This window comes from Bombina bombina, chromosome 1 (genome assembly GCF_027579735.1).
Source record: "Bombina bombina isolate aBomBom1 chromosome 1, aBomBom1.pri, whole genome shotgun sequence".
Taxonomy (NCBI): Eukaryota; Metazoa; Chordata; class Amphibia; order Anura; family Bombinatoridae; genus Bombina; species Bombina bombina.
In genome coordinates this window covers 641,174,463-641,188,090 of record NC_069499.1, presented here as the reverse complement: position 1 = coordinate 641,188,090, position 13,628 = coordinate 641,174,463, and the positions used below count along the sequence as shown (strand labels likewise).

The 13,628-nt window shown below is 39.0% G+C and overlaps 1 protein-coding gene across 1 annotated transcript in view; it reads left to right on the top strand.

The window, feature by feature from the left end:
- The window catches only part of MED12 (mediator complex subunit 12), a 588,898-nt gene that overhangs the window by 13,000 nt on the left and 562,270 nt on the right, over window positions 1-13,628 (top strand). The window contains exons 4-8 of the mRNA XM_053699086.1: window positions 4,589-4,748; window positions 4,863-5,035; window positions 6,177-6,287; window positions 6,448-6,702; window positions 6,817-6,963. Coding sequence (XP_053555061.1) covers window positions 4,589-4,748; window positions 4,863-5,035; window positions 6,177-6,287; window positions 6,448-6,702; window positions 6,817-6,963 — 846 coding nt within the window. The remainder of the gene's footprint in view (window positions 1-4,588; window positions 4,749-4,862; window positions 5,036-6,176; window positions 6,288-6,447; window positions 6,703-6,816; window positions 6,964-13,628) is intronic.

The window sequence follows — 13,628 nt, the reverse complement described above, 5'->3', positions numbered from 1 at the left end:
AAAACACTCTCTAATTACCTTTCTCCATCGAATCTTCCAGTTAAACAAAATAAATGTTGGCTAAAAGAAAGGAAAGGATTTTTCAGGTGCAGAAGAAACATATGCAAAACTTGTAACCATGTAATTGAGAGTAATAGTTTTTCTTCATATGTAACTCAGCAAGAATATAAAATCAAATACTACATAAACTGTTCAACTACACATGTAGTATATCTATTAACATGTGACCTTTGTAACATCCAATACGTAGGTAAAACCAAGCGAAGCATTAAAGATAGGTTCCTACAACACCTAAGATCGATTGAGGATGATGACACAGACACTCCAGTGTCTAGGCATTTTAAAACTCAACATAATTCAGATGCATCCCTGCTTAAAATCCAAGCTATAGATCATGTTCCCTTATGGAAATGGGGAGGAGACAGAGAAGATAAACTCAATAAACGTGAAGTCTTTTTTGTTTTTTCACATTAAAAACGTGTAATCCACAAGGGTTAAATATGCGAAGGGATTTAGATCTATTTGTGAATTAAAATTTAATAATTCCATTGACTTAAGAGGAAGAATTCACTAAGTCTAATGAAACTGATACTAATAGGCAGACAATAATAAAATATAGCTACAAATAAAGTAAGCTCAACACAACACTTAATACATAATTATATAAAACATATGTTCCTTTTAAAGAATTCAAAAATGTAACAATAAAAATGTGTCTGATATATCAAAATTTAATTACTTTATGACATTAAGAGTCTCAGTTAAGTATAGTATCTTGAATATCCCTATACATAATGTATTTAAGGAATTAAAGTAAAGGTGAAATGACATGCAACGAAACAAACCAAAAGGAAATATAAAATTAACACAGCTATATGCTGTTAAGTTAATGTATACTATCAGTTTACAAATAGTATCACCAATTATACAAAAAGAAGTTTCTTGTATGTCTTTCAACAAAGGAAAGGTAATGATCAGTGAAAATAGACATAATGTCTTTTAATTTGCAAGTGTCTCTTTAAGAAAAGTGCTATAAAGCAAAGAGCGCTCAGGATTGCTTTCAAGCAGTGATCAAGTGCGCAACCGCACGAAACATGTCTGCGTGTGGTCTCGATCGCTGACATTGTGTCTTTATATTTTTAGTGCTTTATCTCAGCTGTGTTTTGGCTGTTATGTTTTTACTTTTGCTACAATAAAGGAAGTTTTATTATAACAAGGAGACCTTTTGCGCTATTTGTGGTGTCCAACTTGTGGAATATATATATATATATATATGTGAGTGTGTGTCAATGTGTGAATGTATGTTTGTGTGTGTGTAAATATGGTTATGTGTGTGTGTGTGTAAATATGGTTATGTGTGTGTGTGTGTGAATGTATGTTTGTGTGTGTGTGTGTGTAAATATGTACAGTATATGTGTTTGTGTGTTTAAATTTGTGTGTGTGAATGTATGTTTGTGTGTATTTAAATGTGTGTATGTTTGTGTATAAATGTGTGTGTGTGTGTAAATATGTGTGTGTGTGTGTAAATGTGTGAATGTATTTTTTTTTGTGTGTGTGTGTAAAATGTGTGAATTCTAACAACATTGGGAAATAATTGTCCCTTCCTTGTGTCCTAATCTTAAAAAAAATAAAAAAGTCACATTATACCCCAACCAAAAAATATTATGGCCGAAAAACATCCTAAACCCTAGGGGGGTGGGGGCAGCAGAATTTTGAGTGCCTAGGGCAGTACAAAACTTAAATGCGCCACTGATCCCGATCCTATTTTCCAGCATGCAAACTGTAATGCTCCCACTGACAGAAGGCAAGCCAATCTTATATTTATATAAGCAAGAAAGCAGATGAAAAAACAGTCCCTTTATATAAGATTAAAGTCCGCTTATCTGTAATTGTACCACACCCATTCAGTCCTCATCCAAGAGCATGAATTTCAAGCGTAAGCTAGGCAAATCTTTCTGCACTCCTCAACCAGGGTGGGGGGAGAATACCTTAGGAAAAGGAACTGCATGATTGTCTGCTGTGTCAGCCATCAAGTTACCTTCAAACCCAGCCTACAGCACAGCATCACATTACAGTTTCTGTTTGTGTTATTTTTTTTTTTTTTTTACCATCTCAAAGAGTTTAATGTCCCTTTATTTAGATGCCTAAACCACTAGTGTTTCATTATAGACCTCAGTGCTTTGATATATGGAGGCAGACATATCGCAAAATAGATCAAACTGCTCAATAAGTATCACAAATAATACATTTGCCAGTTTAGAATCTTAGAAATAAAGTGTGCGAAACAAAATCACAAAACGGTAAAAAAAAAAAAAAAAAAGTGATGGTATTTAAAAGGTAATGCCACATATTTGTGTGTATATTGTAATAATAGAAAATGTGTGTGTGTATATATGTGTGTGTGTATATATATATATATATATATACATTTATTTATATTTTTTTTTCACAGAACAAAATCTTATAATCTTGTATTTATGAAAGTTTAAGTGAGGTTGATGACCTCAGAAAGAAAGGGGAAATACAGATAATGCAGTATTGATATTAGCCTTTAAATGTAATATTACCTGCATGAATTCAAGCTATGAACTCTATTATGTAAGGGCTTTTAGTATTATTTATTGGCTCATACTCTGCCACAATGCAATGGAATCTTCTCCAAATATTCTTTGAATATTCTCAAAATTAGAGAAACACAATAGTGAAACACTTAAAGGGACAGTCAACACCAGAATTTTAGTTGTTTAAAAAGATAGATAATCCCTTTATTACCAATTCCCCAGTTTTGCATAACCAATACCATTATATTAATATACTTTTTTACCTCTGTTATTACCTTGTATCTAAGCCTCTGCAAACTGCCCCCTTATTTCCGTTCTTTTGACAAACATGCATTTTAGCCAATCGGTGCTTACTCCTAGGTAACTTCACGTGCATGAGCTCAATGTTATCTATATGACACACATGAACTAATACCCTCTAGTGCTTTTTCTTCAGTCTCTTGGTATCTTTATTTGAAAAAGCAGGAATGTAAACTTACGAGCCGGCCCATCTTTGGTTCAGCACCTAGGTAGCGTTTGCTGATTGTTGTCTAAATGTAGCCACCAATCGGCAAGTGCTACCCAGGGTGCTGAACTAAAAATGGGCCAGCCTGTAAGCTTACATTCCTACTTTTTCAAATAAAAATACTAAGAGAACAAAGAACATTTGATAATAGGAGTAAATTAGAAAGGTGCTTAAAATTGCATGCTCTATGAATCATGACAGAAACATTTTGGGTTCAGTATCCCTTTTTATTGTGCAAAATAAAACTTCCTAGTGTAGAATTATAAGAAGGACTAATACTGGGTTAAAACAGTGGATATAGTAGATACAGCAGCCTATCATGGCCACTTCACCAGAAATTCCCCCTGCACATAAAATTATAATTTGCCTACAGATAAAATAAATACAGCCACACACAATGCATCAAATTACCTGATTTATATAGAGAATAATAGTAGAAGGATAAATGTTAGTAGATTGTTGTAGGCCCCATGGCAGAACATGCTGTGATCTGAGATGTCAGAAAATACAGCATGTCTGCAGAAAGAACAAGCCACATGCAAGAACTGTTAGTGCTTTCCCTTTGTAGCACTGCTCCACATCAGACTGTTCTCTTTAAAGAGTGCTGTGCTCTGGCTGCACTGTGCAAGTATTCTTTAAAGGGATACTAAATCCATTTTTTTCTTTCAGGATTCAGATAGAGCATGCAATTTAAGCAACTTTCTTATTTACTCCTATTATAAATTTTTCTTGGTATTTATTTGAAGACAGGAATGAAAGCTTAGCAGCCTCCCCGTTTTTAGTTCAGCACCATGGATAGCGCTTAATACACTTTTTTACCTCTGTTATTATTTTGTATCTAAGCCTCTGTAGACTCTTCCCCCTCCTTATTTTAGTTCCTTTGACAGACTTGCATTTTAGCCAATCAGTGTGGTCTCATTTGTAACTCCATAGGAGTGAGCACAGTGTTATTTATATGGTACATAGCTCTGTCTTGCTGTTAAAATCTTCTAAAATGGACTAGATAAAGGCAGCCTTAAGGGGCTTAAAACAGACAGATATTTAAGAGTTTTAGATATTCTAAAGTATATTAGTATACCAATATTGGTTATGCAATGCTGGGAAATGGGTAGTAAAGGCGGTATTTTTATAGTTTTAAACAATAACAATTTTAGAGACTGTACATTTTACAACTTTAAAAAAACCATAATCTAATTACATACCACAAAGGTATTTAGGTCCCTAAAACCAATTATGGTGATAAACTGTTAAGTCATATATGAAACTAGTTTGTTCAAAATATGAAATATTATATATGCATAATAAACATGTTTCAAATTGATTCAGTTTAGTGCAGCAGTGTGCAAATAATGTTTTGTATTTGTGAGTTTTTAAATGCATACACGCACGCACACACACACACACACACACACACACACACACACACACACACACACACACACACACACACACACACACACACACACACACACACATACATATATGCTCATCCCCATCATCTTTTGCTCATGGTGGTTTTCAGGTTCCAATATTTGGTAAGAAGGAAGAAGTATTTGGATTCCTGGCTCGTTATTCTGTGCCAGTAATGAGGGCGGCATGGTTAATTAAGATGACGTGTGCATATTATGCTGCAATCACGGAAACAAAGGTGAAGAAAAGACATGTCATGGATCCATTCATAGGTAACTTTTTGTGCCCTTGTATTGATGCTAATGTTTTTCTTCTCTGTGTGTCTTCCTTGACATTTGTCACTTAACTTTGTTGCAATATTGTCACTTGCACCTTCATTTTGGCAGAGTGGACACAAATTATTACCCGCTATCTATGGGAGCAGCTACAGAAGATTGCAGAGTATTACCGCCAGTTGTCAGGAGGCTGTGCTCCCCCTACAGGACCCATGCCCTTGGAAGTGGAGATGGCACTAAAACAGTGGGAATATAATGAAAAGCTTGCCATGTTTATGTTCCAGGTGAGAGCTTTTGTGGGTTGAGCTGCTCTGTATGTCTCTTGCTTTTGTTGTGGGGTTTGTGTGCTTCATATATTTTTTTAGTTATGTAAGTGTAGAAGATGTTAAATTGCATGTCAACAAGAGTATTTGTTCTCTTCATAGTGCAAGTTCATATTTTAAATCGCCATTTTCTTCTCCCGATTAGTATAGTTTGGCTAATATATATCAAAATATATTGCAGTGTTTGGGACTGCTTTCTGTTCATTTGACTTCTCTTTTCTTACACATTTTAAAAAGGAACCTGACTTCATGAAGGCCACTGCATGCCCAGTCTATTAATGTCATGCTGCTGGTGCTGAATCTTAGTGAAAGCAGGTGCTAAGTTTGTGCCATGTTAAAGCTAAAAGCTGTTTCTGTACATGCACCTGATCAGCAGTAAAACTGGTGCTTTATCTGCATGGGGTATGGCTGATATAGGGCTGTATCTGCACCAGCTTGTATCTTTAAAGTTGAACTGGTAGCAAAAGTACCTTGTGTCTTGTAGGCTGCTGTTTATAACTGGCCTGTAAGGTAAGGAGAGAATTAGTGGTACATTTTGTTATATTCTTCTCATCGCTGTCATTTCTGTCCTGATCTGCCTCCCCTCATCAGCAGTTTTCCAGAGTATAATCCAATCCGGTCTCATCAATCATACATGCAAATACACTCTATTGGCTCTGGCTATTTTATCTCTGTACAATACTTAGAACAAGGTTTTGGGTAAACTGTCCCTTCAAGTGGGCCAGCCCAGCAGTAATAACACTTTTTTCTTCATTTTATCTCTAAACATAGTTAAGCAGAGATCAACATGATTGCAGAAGGTGAACAAAGAGATCCAGCACCTTCCATGATCACACTCATCTCTTTCTAGTGCTGTACAGGCCATTTTGAGCAGTTCTTGTTAGGTGGAATCAACATTTCCCAGCATGTTGTGCATTCTCAAGGGAATTTTTTTTTTGGTTGTGTACTTATATCACTGGACTTGCATTTAAAGTTCACTACAGTGGTTTGGATTGTTTATATCATCAAGACTAACATTTCCAGGCTCTAAGCCATGTTCTAAATGAGACAGGGATTTTCATGCCCTTGTATAACTTATTTTAACTCATCTATTTTCTTTCAGGATGGGATGTTGGATCGACACGAGTTTCTTACATGGGTTCTCGAATGTTTTGAAAAGATCCGTCCAGGAGAAGATGAACTCCTTAAACTTTTGCTCCCTCTACTACTTCGTGTAAGTAAATGGGATATTATTACAATTAATGGATTTTATTTTATTTTTTTCACGTCCACATTTTTACCTCTCCTTTTTTTTATTTATTTTTTTTATTTTATTTTTTAAACTACTTTAGAAAAAAAATCTGCCTAAAGCTCCAATTTTTCCTGTTCCTCAGTATTCAGGTTCCCTGGTTCAGTCTGCCTACTTATCACGGCGCCTGGCCTATTTCTGCACAAGGCGGCTGGCACAGCAGTTAGAAGGTAGTGGAGGACACTCAGGACATCTTATGACCGCACAGACAGCTGCTGCTTTGCCTCCTGCCCCAGCACCCCCTCCTCCCTCAGGTTCTGCTCCTTCCTCTCCATTCAGTGACCTTCTACAGTGCCCTCAACACAGGCCTTTAGTTTTTGGACTTAGCTGCATGTTACAGGTAAGGTTTTTCAGCCTGAGGACTTGTATCCCCATTTATCTTTGGCCTCTTCTCCTGTTTATATCTATTGTCAGCATTCACTTTTGGACTCATATGCTCATGTTTTTTTTGCAGAGCATTGTCCTTTGCTGCCCTAGTGCACTTGTCTGGCATTATTCTTTGACTGATAACCGGATTAAAACTGGGTCACCTTTAGATCATCTCCCCATTGCTCCCTCTAATTTGCCAATGCCAGGAGGCAATTCTGCTTTTACTCAGCAGGTAAGTTGAGTCATGTTGACTTGAGAGTAAAGTACTCTCACTTGTTATTTCACTGGTTAGCAATATATACTGTTGTTGGTCTAGCTGCCATGGAGCATTGTTCTCTCTCAGGGCCTAATGATAAAAGAATCACCCTGCTTGGAGAAAAATTGTAGCGCAGACTTCATAGGAACTGAACTCTCTGAATGCTAAAAGAAAAAGGGCGGACCCCCTTCAGCACCGGGAGATCTCTCACAAGATTCTAGATGGGCATTTCTGTATGTGAAGGAGAGACAATCCCAGTTCAATAGAGTACTGCATGATATAAGAGTTTTGTTGCACTTACAGTTTGTGCTTTTGTATTTTATTTTTAATTTTTTATATTTTAAATCTTTAACCGCTTATGGACAGAGGACGTACGCTGTGCGAAAAAAAAAATACACTTAACAACCGAGGACGTACAGCGTACGTACTTGGTATTGGAAAGAGGTGGAAGCAATCCTGATCGCTTCTAGCCGCTTTCCGGTTATTGCAGTGATGCCTCGATATCGAGGCATCCTGCAATAACCCTGCTTGGCCATCCGATGCAGAGAGCCACTCTGTGCCCCTCTCTGCACCTCTCTTCACTGGACATCGATGGCCGGTATCGGTGGGTGGGAGCCGACGTGGGAGGTGGGTGGGCGGCCATCGATGGGCCGTGGGATCGGGGGCGGGATCTACGCGGGCGGGCACATGCACGGGGCGGGAGCGGGTGGGAACCGCTTAACTACAGACATTTTTTGGTTAAGAAGTGGGAGAAAGGGGGTTGGGAGTTTGCCCTACATTATACCTTAGGGTACTTGGAGGGCGTGGGGGTTGGTCTTTTTTTGGGGGGAAGCTACACTACAGAAAATACAACTGCCAGTTCCCAAGATGGCGCCCATTAAGGTAGAGGGGGAGGGTTAGAGAGATGTTTGGGGGGGGGGATCAGGGAGGTTGGGGGCTAAGGGGGAACCTACACAGCAGCATATGTAAATATGCTTAAAAAAAACACACACACACACAAAAACAAATATACCTTTTATTTTAGTACTGGCAGACTTTCTGCCAGTACTTAAGATGGCATGGACAATTGTGGGGTGGGGGAGGGAATAGAGCTGTTTGGGAGGGATCAGGGGGTCTGATGTGTCAGGTAGGAGGCTAATCTCTACACTAAAGCTAAAATTAAACCTGCAAGTTCCCTACAAACTACCTAATTAACCCCTTCACTGCTAGCCATAATACACGTGTGATGCGTAGCGGAATTTAGCGGCCTTCTAATTGCCAAAAAGAAACGCCAAAACCTATATGTCTGCTATTTCTAAATAAAGGGGATCCCAAAGAAGTATTTTGCGATAATTGAACAAGCTGTTTGTAAATAATTTCAGTGAGAAACCTAAAGTTTGTGAAAAGGGAACGATTTTTTTTATTTGCTCGCATTTGGAGGTGAAATGGTGGCATGAAATATACCAGAATGGGCCTAGATCAATACTTTGGGTTGTCTACTACACGACACTAATGCTAAAATTAACCCACAAGCTCCCTAATTAACCCCTGCACTGCTGGGCATAATACACGTGTGGTGCGCAGCGGCATTTAGCGGCCTTCTAATTACCAAAAAGCAATGCCAAAGCCATATATGTCTGCTATTTCTGAACAAAGGAGATCCCAGCGAAGCATTTACAACCATTTGTGCCATAATTGCACACTCTGTTTGTAAATAATTTCAGTGAGAAACCTAAAGTTTGTGAAAAAGTGAAGTTTTTTTTTTTTTTTTTATTTGATCGCATTTGTTGGTGAAATGGTGGCATGAAATATACCAAAATGGGCCTAGATCAATACTTTGGGATGTCTTCTAAAAAAAAATACATGTCAAGGGATATTCAGGTATTCCTGACAGATATCAGCATTCCAATGTAACTAGCGCTAATTTTGAAAAAAAGTGGTTTGGAAATAGCAAAGTGCTACTTGTATTTATGGCCCTATAGCTTGCAAAGAACATGTAAACATTGGGTATTTCTAAACTCAGGACAAAATTAAAATATTTAGCATGGGTGTTTTTTGGTGGTTGTAGATGTGTAACAGATTTTGGTGGTCAAAGTTAGAAAAAGTGTGTTTTTTCCACTTTTTCCTCATATTTTATATATTTTTTTTATAGTAAATTTATAAGATATGATGAAAATAATGGTATCTTTAGAAATTCCATTTAATGGCGAGAAAAAATGGTATATAATATGTGTGGGTACAGTAATTGAGTAAGAGGAAAATTACGGCTAAACACAAACACAGCAAAAATGTAAAAATAGCCATGGTCCCAAACGGACAGAAAATGGAAAAGTCCTGTGGTCATTAAGGGGATAAAGTAAGACATGAAAACAGTACAAAACATAATAGGGCAAATTACAGTATTACACTCATCATACTTTAGTTTTCATTCAAGTCCATCAATAAAATCGTAATGAAAATTTTTATTTTCAAGAAAATAAAGAAAGACAAGCTTCGTAATATGAACAAAACCGTATTAACATTGTCAGATTAATCACTTTCTCTATCACGTCTCTGGTTCCTAGTACCCTGACATTACGCAAGGGCCATAAATCCTGACAATGCTAATAATCCACCTTTGCCCACCATCATTTCCGTGATGGAGGAAATGGATCAATTTGCACTAGCCCTGCAAACCCTTCTGACTCGCACAGCACACTTGGTTCAGAGCGCCCACAACCTGTTGCTGCTCCTGTTACCGCTGCTTCATCTAGTCCAACCAGGAGTATTACAGATTCCAGCGTTATGGAGGCGATCCTAATCAGTGCAGAGGTTTTTTGAAGTGGGCATATACTTTGAGATGTTACCTCTGGCGTTTCCCACTGACAGAGCTAAGGTGGGATTTCTCATCTCATTACACTCTGACACGGCCCTTGCTTGGGCTAATCCCCTGGGGGAGACTAACAAACCTGTGATATATAATTACCTTGACTTTGTGGCCTCCTTTCGGAGGTTATTTGAGTTCCGTACACTTGCAGCAGAGGTAGGTTGGAACAGTAAAGCACTTGTTGCCACCTTCTCTTATGGGCTTTCTGTTGTGATTAAGACAATATTGCTGCATAAGATTTACCAGAGGATCTTGAGGTCCTGATGTCTTTCTTTCTAATCCTAATTGACATCAGACTCAGAGAGAGACCTTCCTTTAAGCTGCACTTGCAGAAGCCTCCTGTCCAGTTGGATCCTACGTTTTCATGCCCACCCATGCCTCCTGGTTCTCAAGACACCAGGTACTGCTGAGCCTATGAAGTTGGGATTCACGTGCCTCTCCACGGTGGAGAGGGCCTTTAGGAGTAGGGGGGCTCTGCCTCTATTGTGGTCTACAAGGTCACCTTCTAAAGTCTTTTCCTACACTTCCGGGTAACACTCGCACCTAAGGTCCTGTCTGGGACAGACCTTGGGTGCCTTATCCTTGTCCCCGGAACCTCAAAAAAAGAGACCTTTCATCACAGTTGTCCTTTCCTGGGTGGACTCCTCCATAGTCACCCAGGCACTTGTAGTCTTTGGTGCTGCGGTGATTTCATTGACAGTGCTTTTGTATCACAGCACTCTATTCAAATACAACCTCGGTCCACTCTTCTTGCTATTGAGGCCATTAATGGATCGCCCCTTTAGCCTGCACTCGTCAAACATGAAACTGCTTTGTTATCCTTGTCTGTTGGGGCTCTCCATAATAAAACTCTCCAGTTCCAGGTGATAACCTCTCCTTGTTTTCCAGTTGTCCTGGCTCCAAAAGCGTAATGCCAGTCTCGATTGGCATGGTCCCCGCAATGTACTTCCACTTGCCTCTGGAAACCAGTAAGTCTTGTGCACGTCTTCGACTGCCAGAGGAGTACCAAGAGTTCCAAGATTTTTTGAAAAAGTGCAGGTCGGTACGTTGTTTCCTCACTGGTCTTACGATTGCACTATAGACCTGCAACCGGGAGTTATTTCTCCTCGGGCCGGGTTTTACCCATTGTTGTAGAGAATAAAGCCATGGTGGAGTATGTTGCTGATGCCCTATAGCAGGGGTTCATCCGTAAATCATCATCCTCCTCCAGCAGGGGCTGGCTTCTTTTTCATGAAGAAGAAGGGTGGCGAGTTAAGACCATATATCGATTTACCCGAATGCAGAACATACAGTGATCTGAGAAGTCATCGTAGAAAATGCAGCATGTCTGCAGAAAGAACAGGACACATGCAGGAACTGTTACTGCTTTAACCTTGCAGCGCTGCTCCACATCAGGGCTTTTCTCTTCAAACAGAGCGGTGTTCTAGCTGCACTGTGTAAATTTTCCTTAGCAAAGTGCTGTTTGAGATGAACAGTGAAATATGCAGGAGAGCTGCAAAGCAGCAGAGCATTGATTGTTGACTGGTTCCCAGATTTTTCCAAACCCGCCGTCTAGCCTTTCCCAGACTGCAAAGCCTTTTTTTCTGAATGTAAGACATTCTTATGAGCAATACATCTTTTTTTTTTATATTACTACATTTCTATGTTAGACTAAGAGAAAAGGAAACAAATTTATTCAAGACATTTTACAATGTATTTGTCTGCAGCTAATTTGCAATTCCATTTTCAACTACTGCAATATATTATAAAACTTTTAAAATTGCTTTATTCTCCAGTTAATCAACACATTGCAATTGAACTGCTTTAGTGTAACTGCCTAATTTAAAATTGAATTTATATTTAAAAATAACCTACAGAAAAATGTTCACAAAAAAAATCTCATTGCAGAAAGTAAAAAAAAAAGTTCTGCCTCTGGGTTGATTTATAGGGGTCTTAATCGTCTTACCATTAAAAATGCTTTCCCTATACTGCTCATCACAGAACTATTTCAACGCCTCAAGGGAGCTACAGTCTTTTCTAAACTCGATCTGAGAGGAGCTTACAATCTCATTAGGATCAAAGAGGGCCACAAATGGAAAACGGCATTTAACACCAGGAGCGGGCATTGTGAATACCTTGTAATGCCCTTTGGCCTATGCAATGCTCCCGCTGTTTTCCATGAGTTTATTAATGATGTCCTACGAGAGATGTTGCAACAGTGTATCGTGGTGTACTTCAACGACATCCTTATACACTCTCCCACACTTGAGGCTCTCCATTCTGATGTCACACGGGTACTTAAGAAACTACATGAGAACTTCCTGTTTTTCAAAATCGTGAAATGTGATATCCATCAAACTCAAGTCACCTTTCTAGGTTATGTAATTTCTGCTGCAGGGTTCTCTATGGATCCTGACAAGTTATCTGCAGTTCTTCAGTGGCCTTGCCCAGTTGGTCTTCTGTCCATTCAACATTTTTTGCGCGTCGACAATTACTATATGAAGTTTATTAAAAACCTATCACGGACATGACCCGTAAAGTGAATGATCCACTCCATTGTTCTCTTACTGCAATTAAGGTCTTTGCAAGTCTTAAAACTGCCTTTGTTGCAGCCCCGGTTCTTGCTCATCCTAACCCTGCCTTTCATTCTAGTGGTCAATGCGTCTTAGACAGGAGTAGGCTCCCTCTTGTCTCAACTCCCTATGCCTGAGAGTCCCTTGCCTCCGTGAGGTTTCTTCACTAAGAAATTGTCCCCAGCAGAATGCAACTACGAAATTGGGGACTTCGAATTGCTGGCCATAATTTTGTCACTCAAGGAATGGAGGCACCTTTTCGAAGGTACTATTGTACCGGTTCTCATTCTCACTGACCAGAATAATTTGACTTGCCTTTCCAAAGCTAAACATTTATCGCCCCTACAGGCCAGATGGGTGCTATTTTTGTCTCAATTTAATTATGTGGTTTCCTACCTGGTTGGTAGTAAGAATGTTAAGGCTGATGCCCTCTCTCTACAGTTTTTGCCTCTGTCTAAAGAGCAGTCTGTTCCCACTCCTGTTATACCTTCTGGCCCCTATACGTACCAATTTGACTTTTCCCTTCTATTGCACACTTACCACTACCCAAGGAGATAATCTCAATCCGGGGTAGCCAGTTTGTCTCCAGATTTTGGCTGTCCTTTTGTTACCAGTTGGGGATCTAACTTTCCTTCTCGGCCTATCACCCTCAATCCAATGGGGCTGCATAACTGTCAAACCAAGCTCTGAAACAGTTCCTCCATTGCTATGTTTCCGAGCACAATAACTGGTCTGACCTGTTGCCTTTGGCGGAGATCGCTCGTAATAGTGCTATCAATGCTGTCTCCTGGATGTCCCCGTTCATGGCTAACTATGGGTTTCATAGAGTGGTAATGTCTTATTGGTGCGCAAATAAGAAACCCCTTGCACAAACACCTATCTGCTCCCAAAAACAGATATACTCAAAGAAATAGATAAAAAGTTACAGTCTGGTGAAAGTGCGCTAACGGCAACGGGGAAGTAAAATATGACTGGATGTTTATACTGGTCAGAGTTAATCACAGATTATATAAAAAATATATAGGAAAATATGGGTTACAAATATAAACATTTATTGTATTAAACACAAATTCTTAATAGTGCACATCTATGACCGGTCATAAAAAGTGAAAAAATCTTAAAAACTGTACTAATAAAAATCCTTATGGACTATAAAATTCACAATACCATATATAAATGTACAAAATTCAGCCGGATGGGGCAATGGTTTCTAAACCCAGTGTAAAACTTCTTGCAGCACAAGG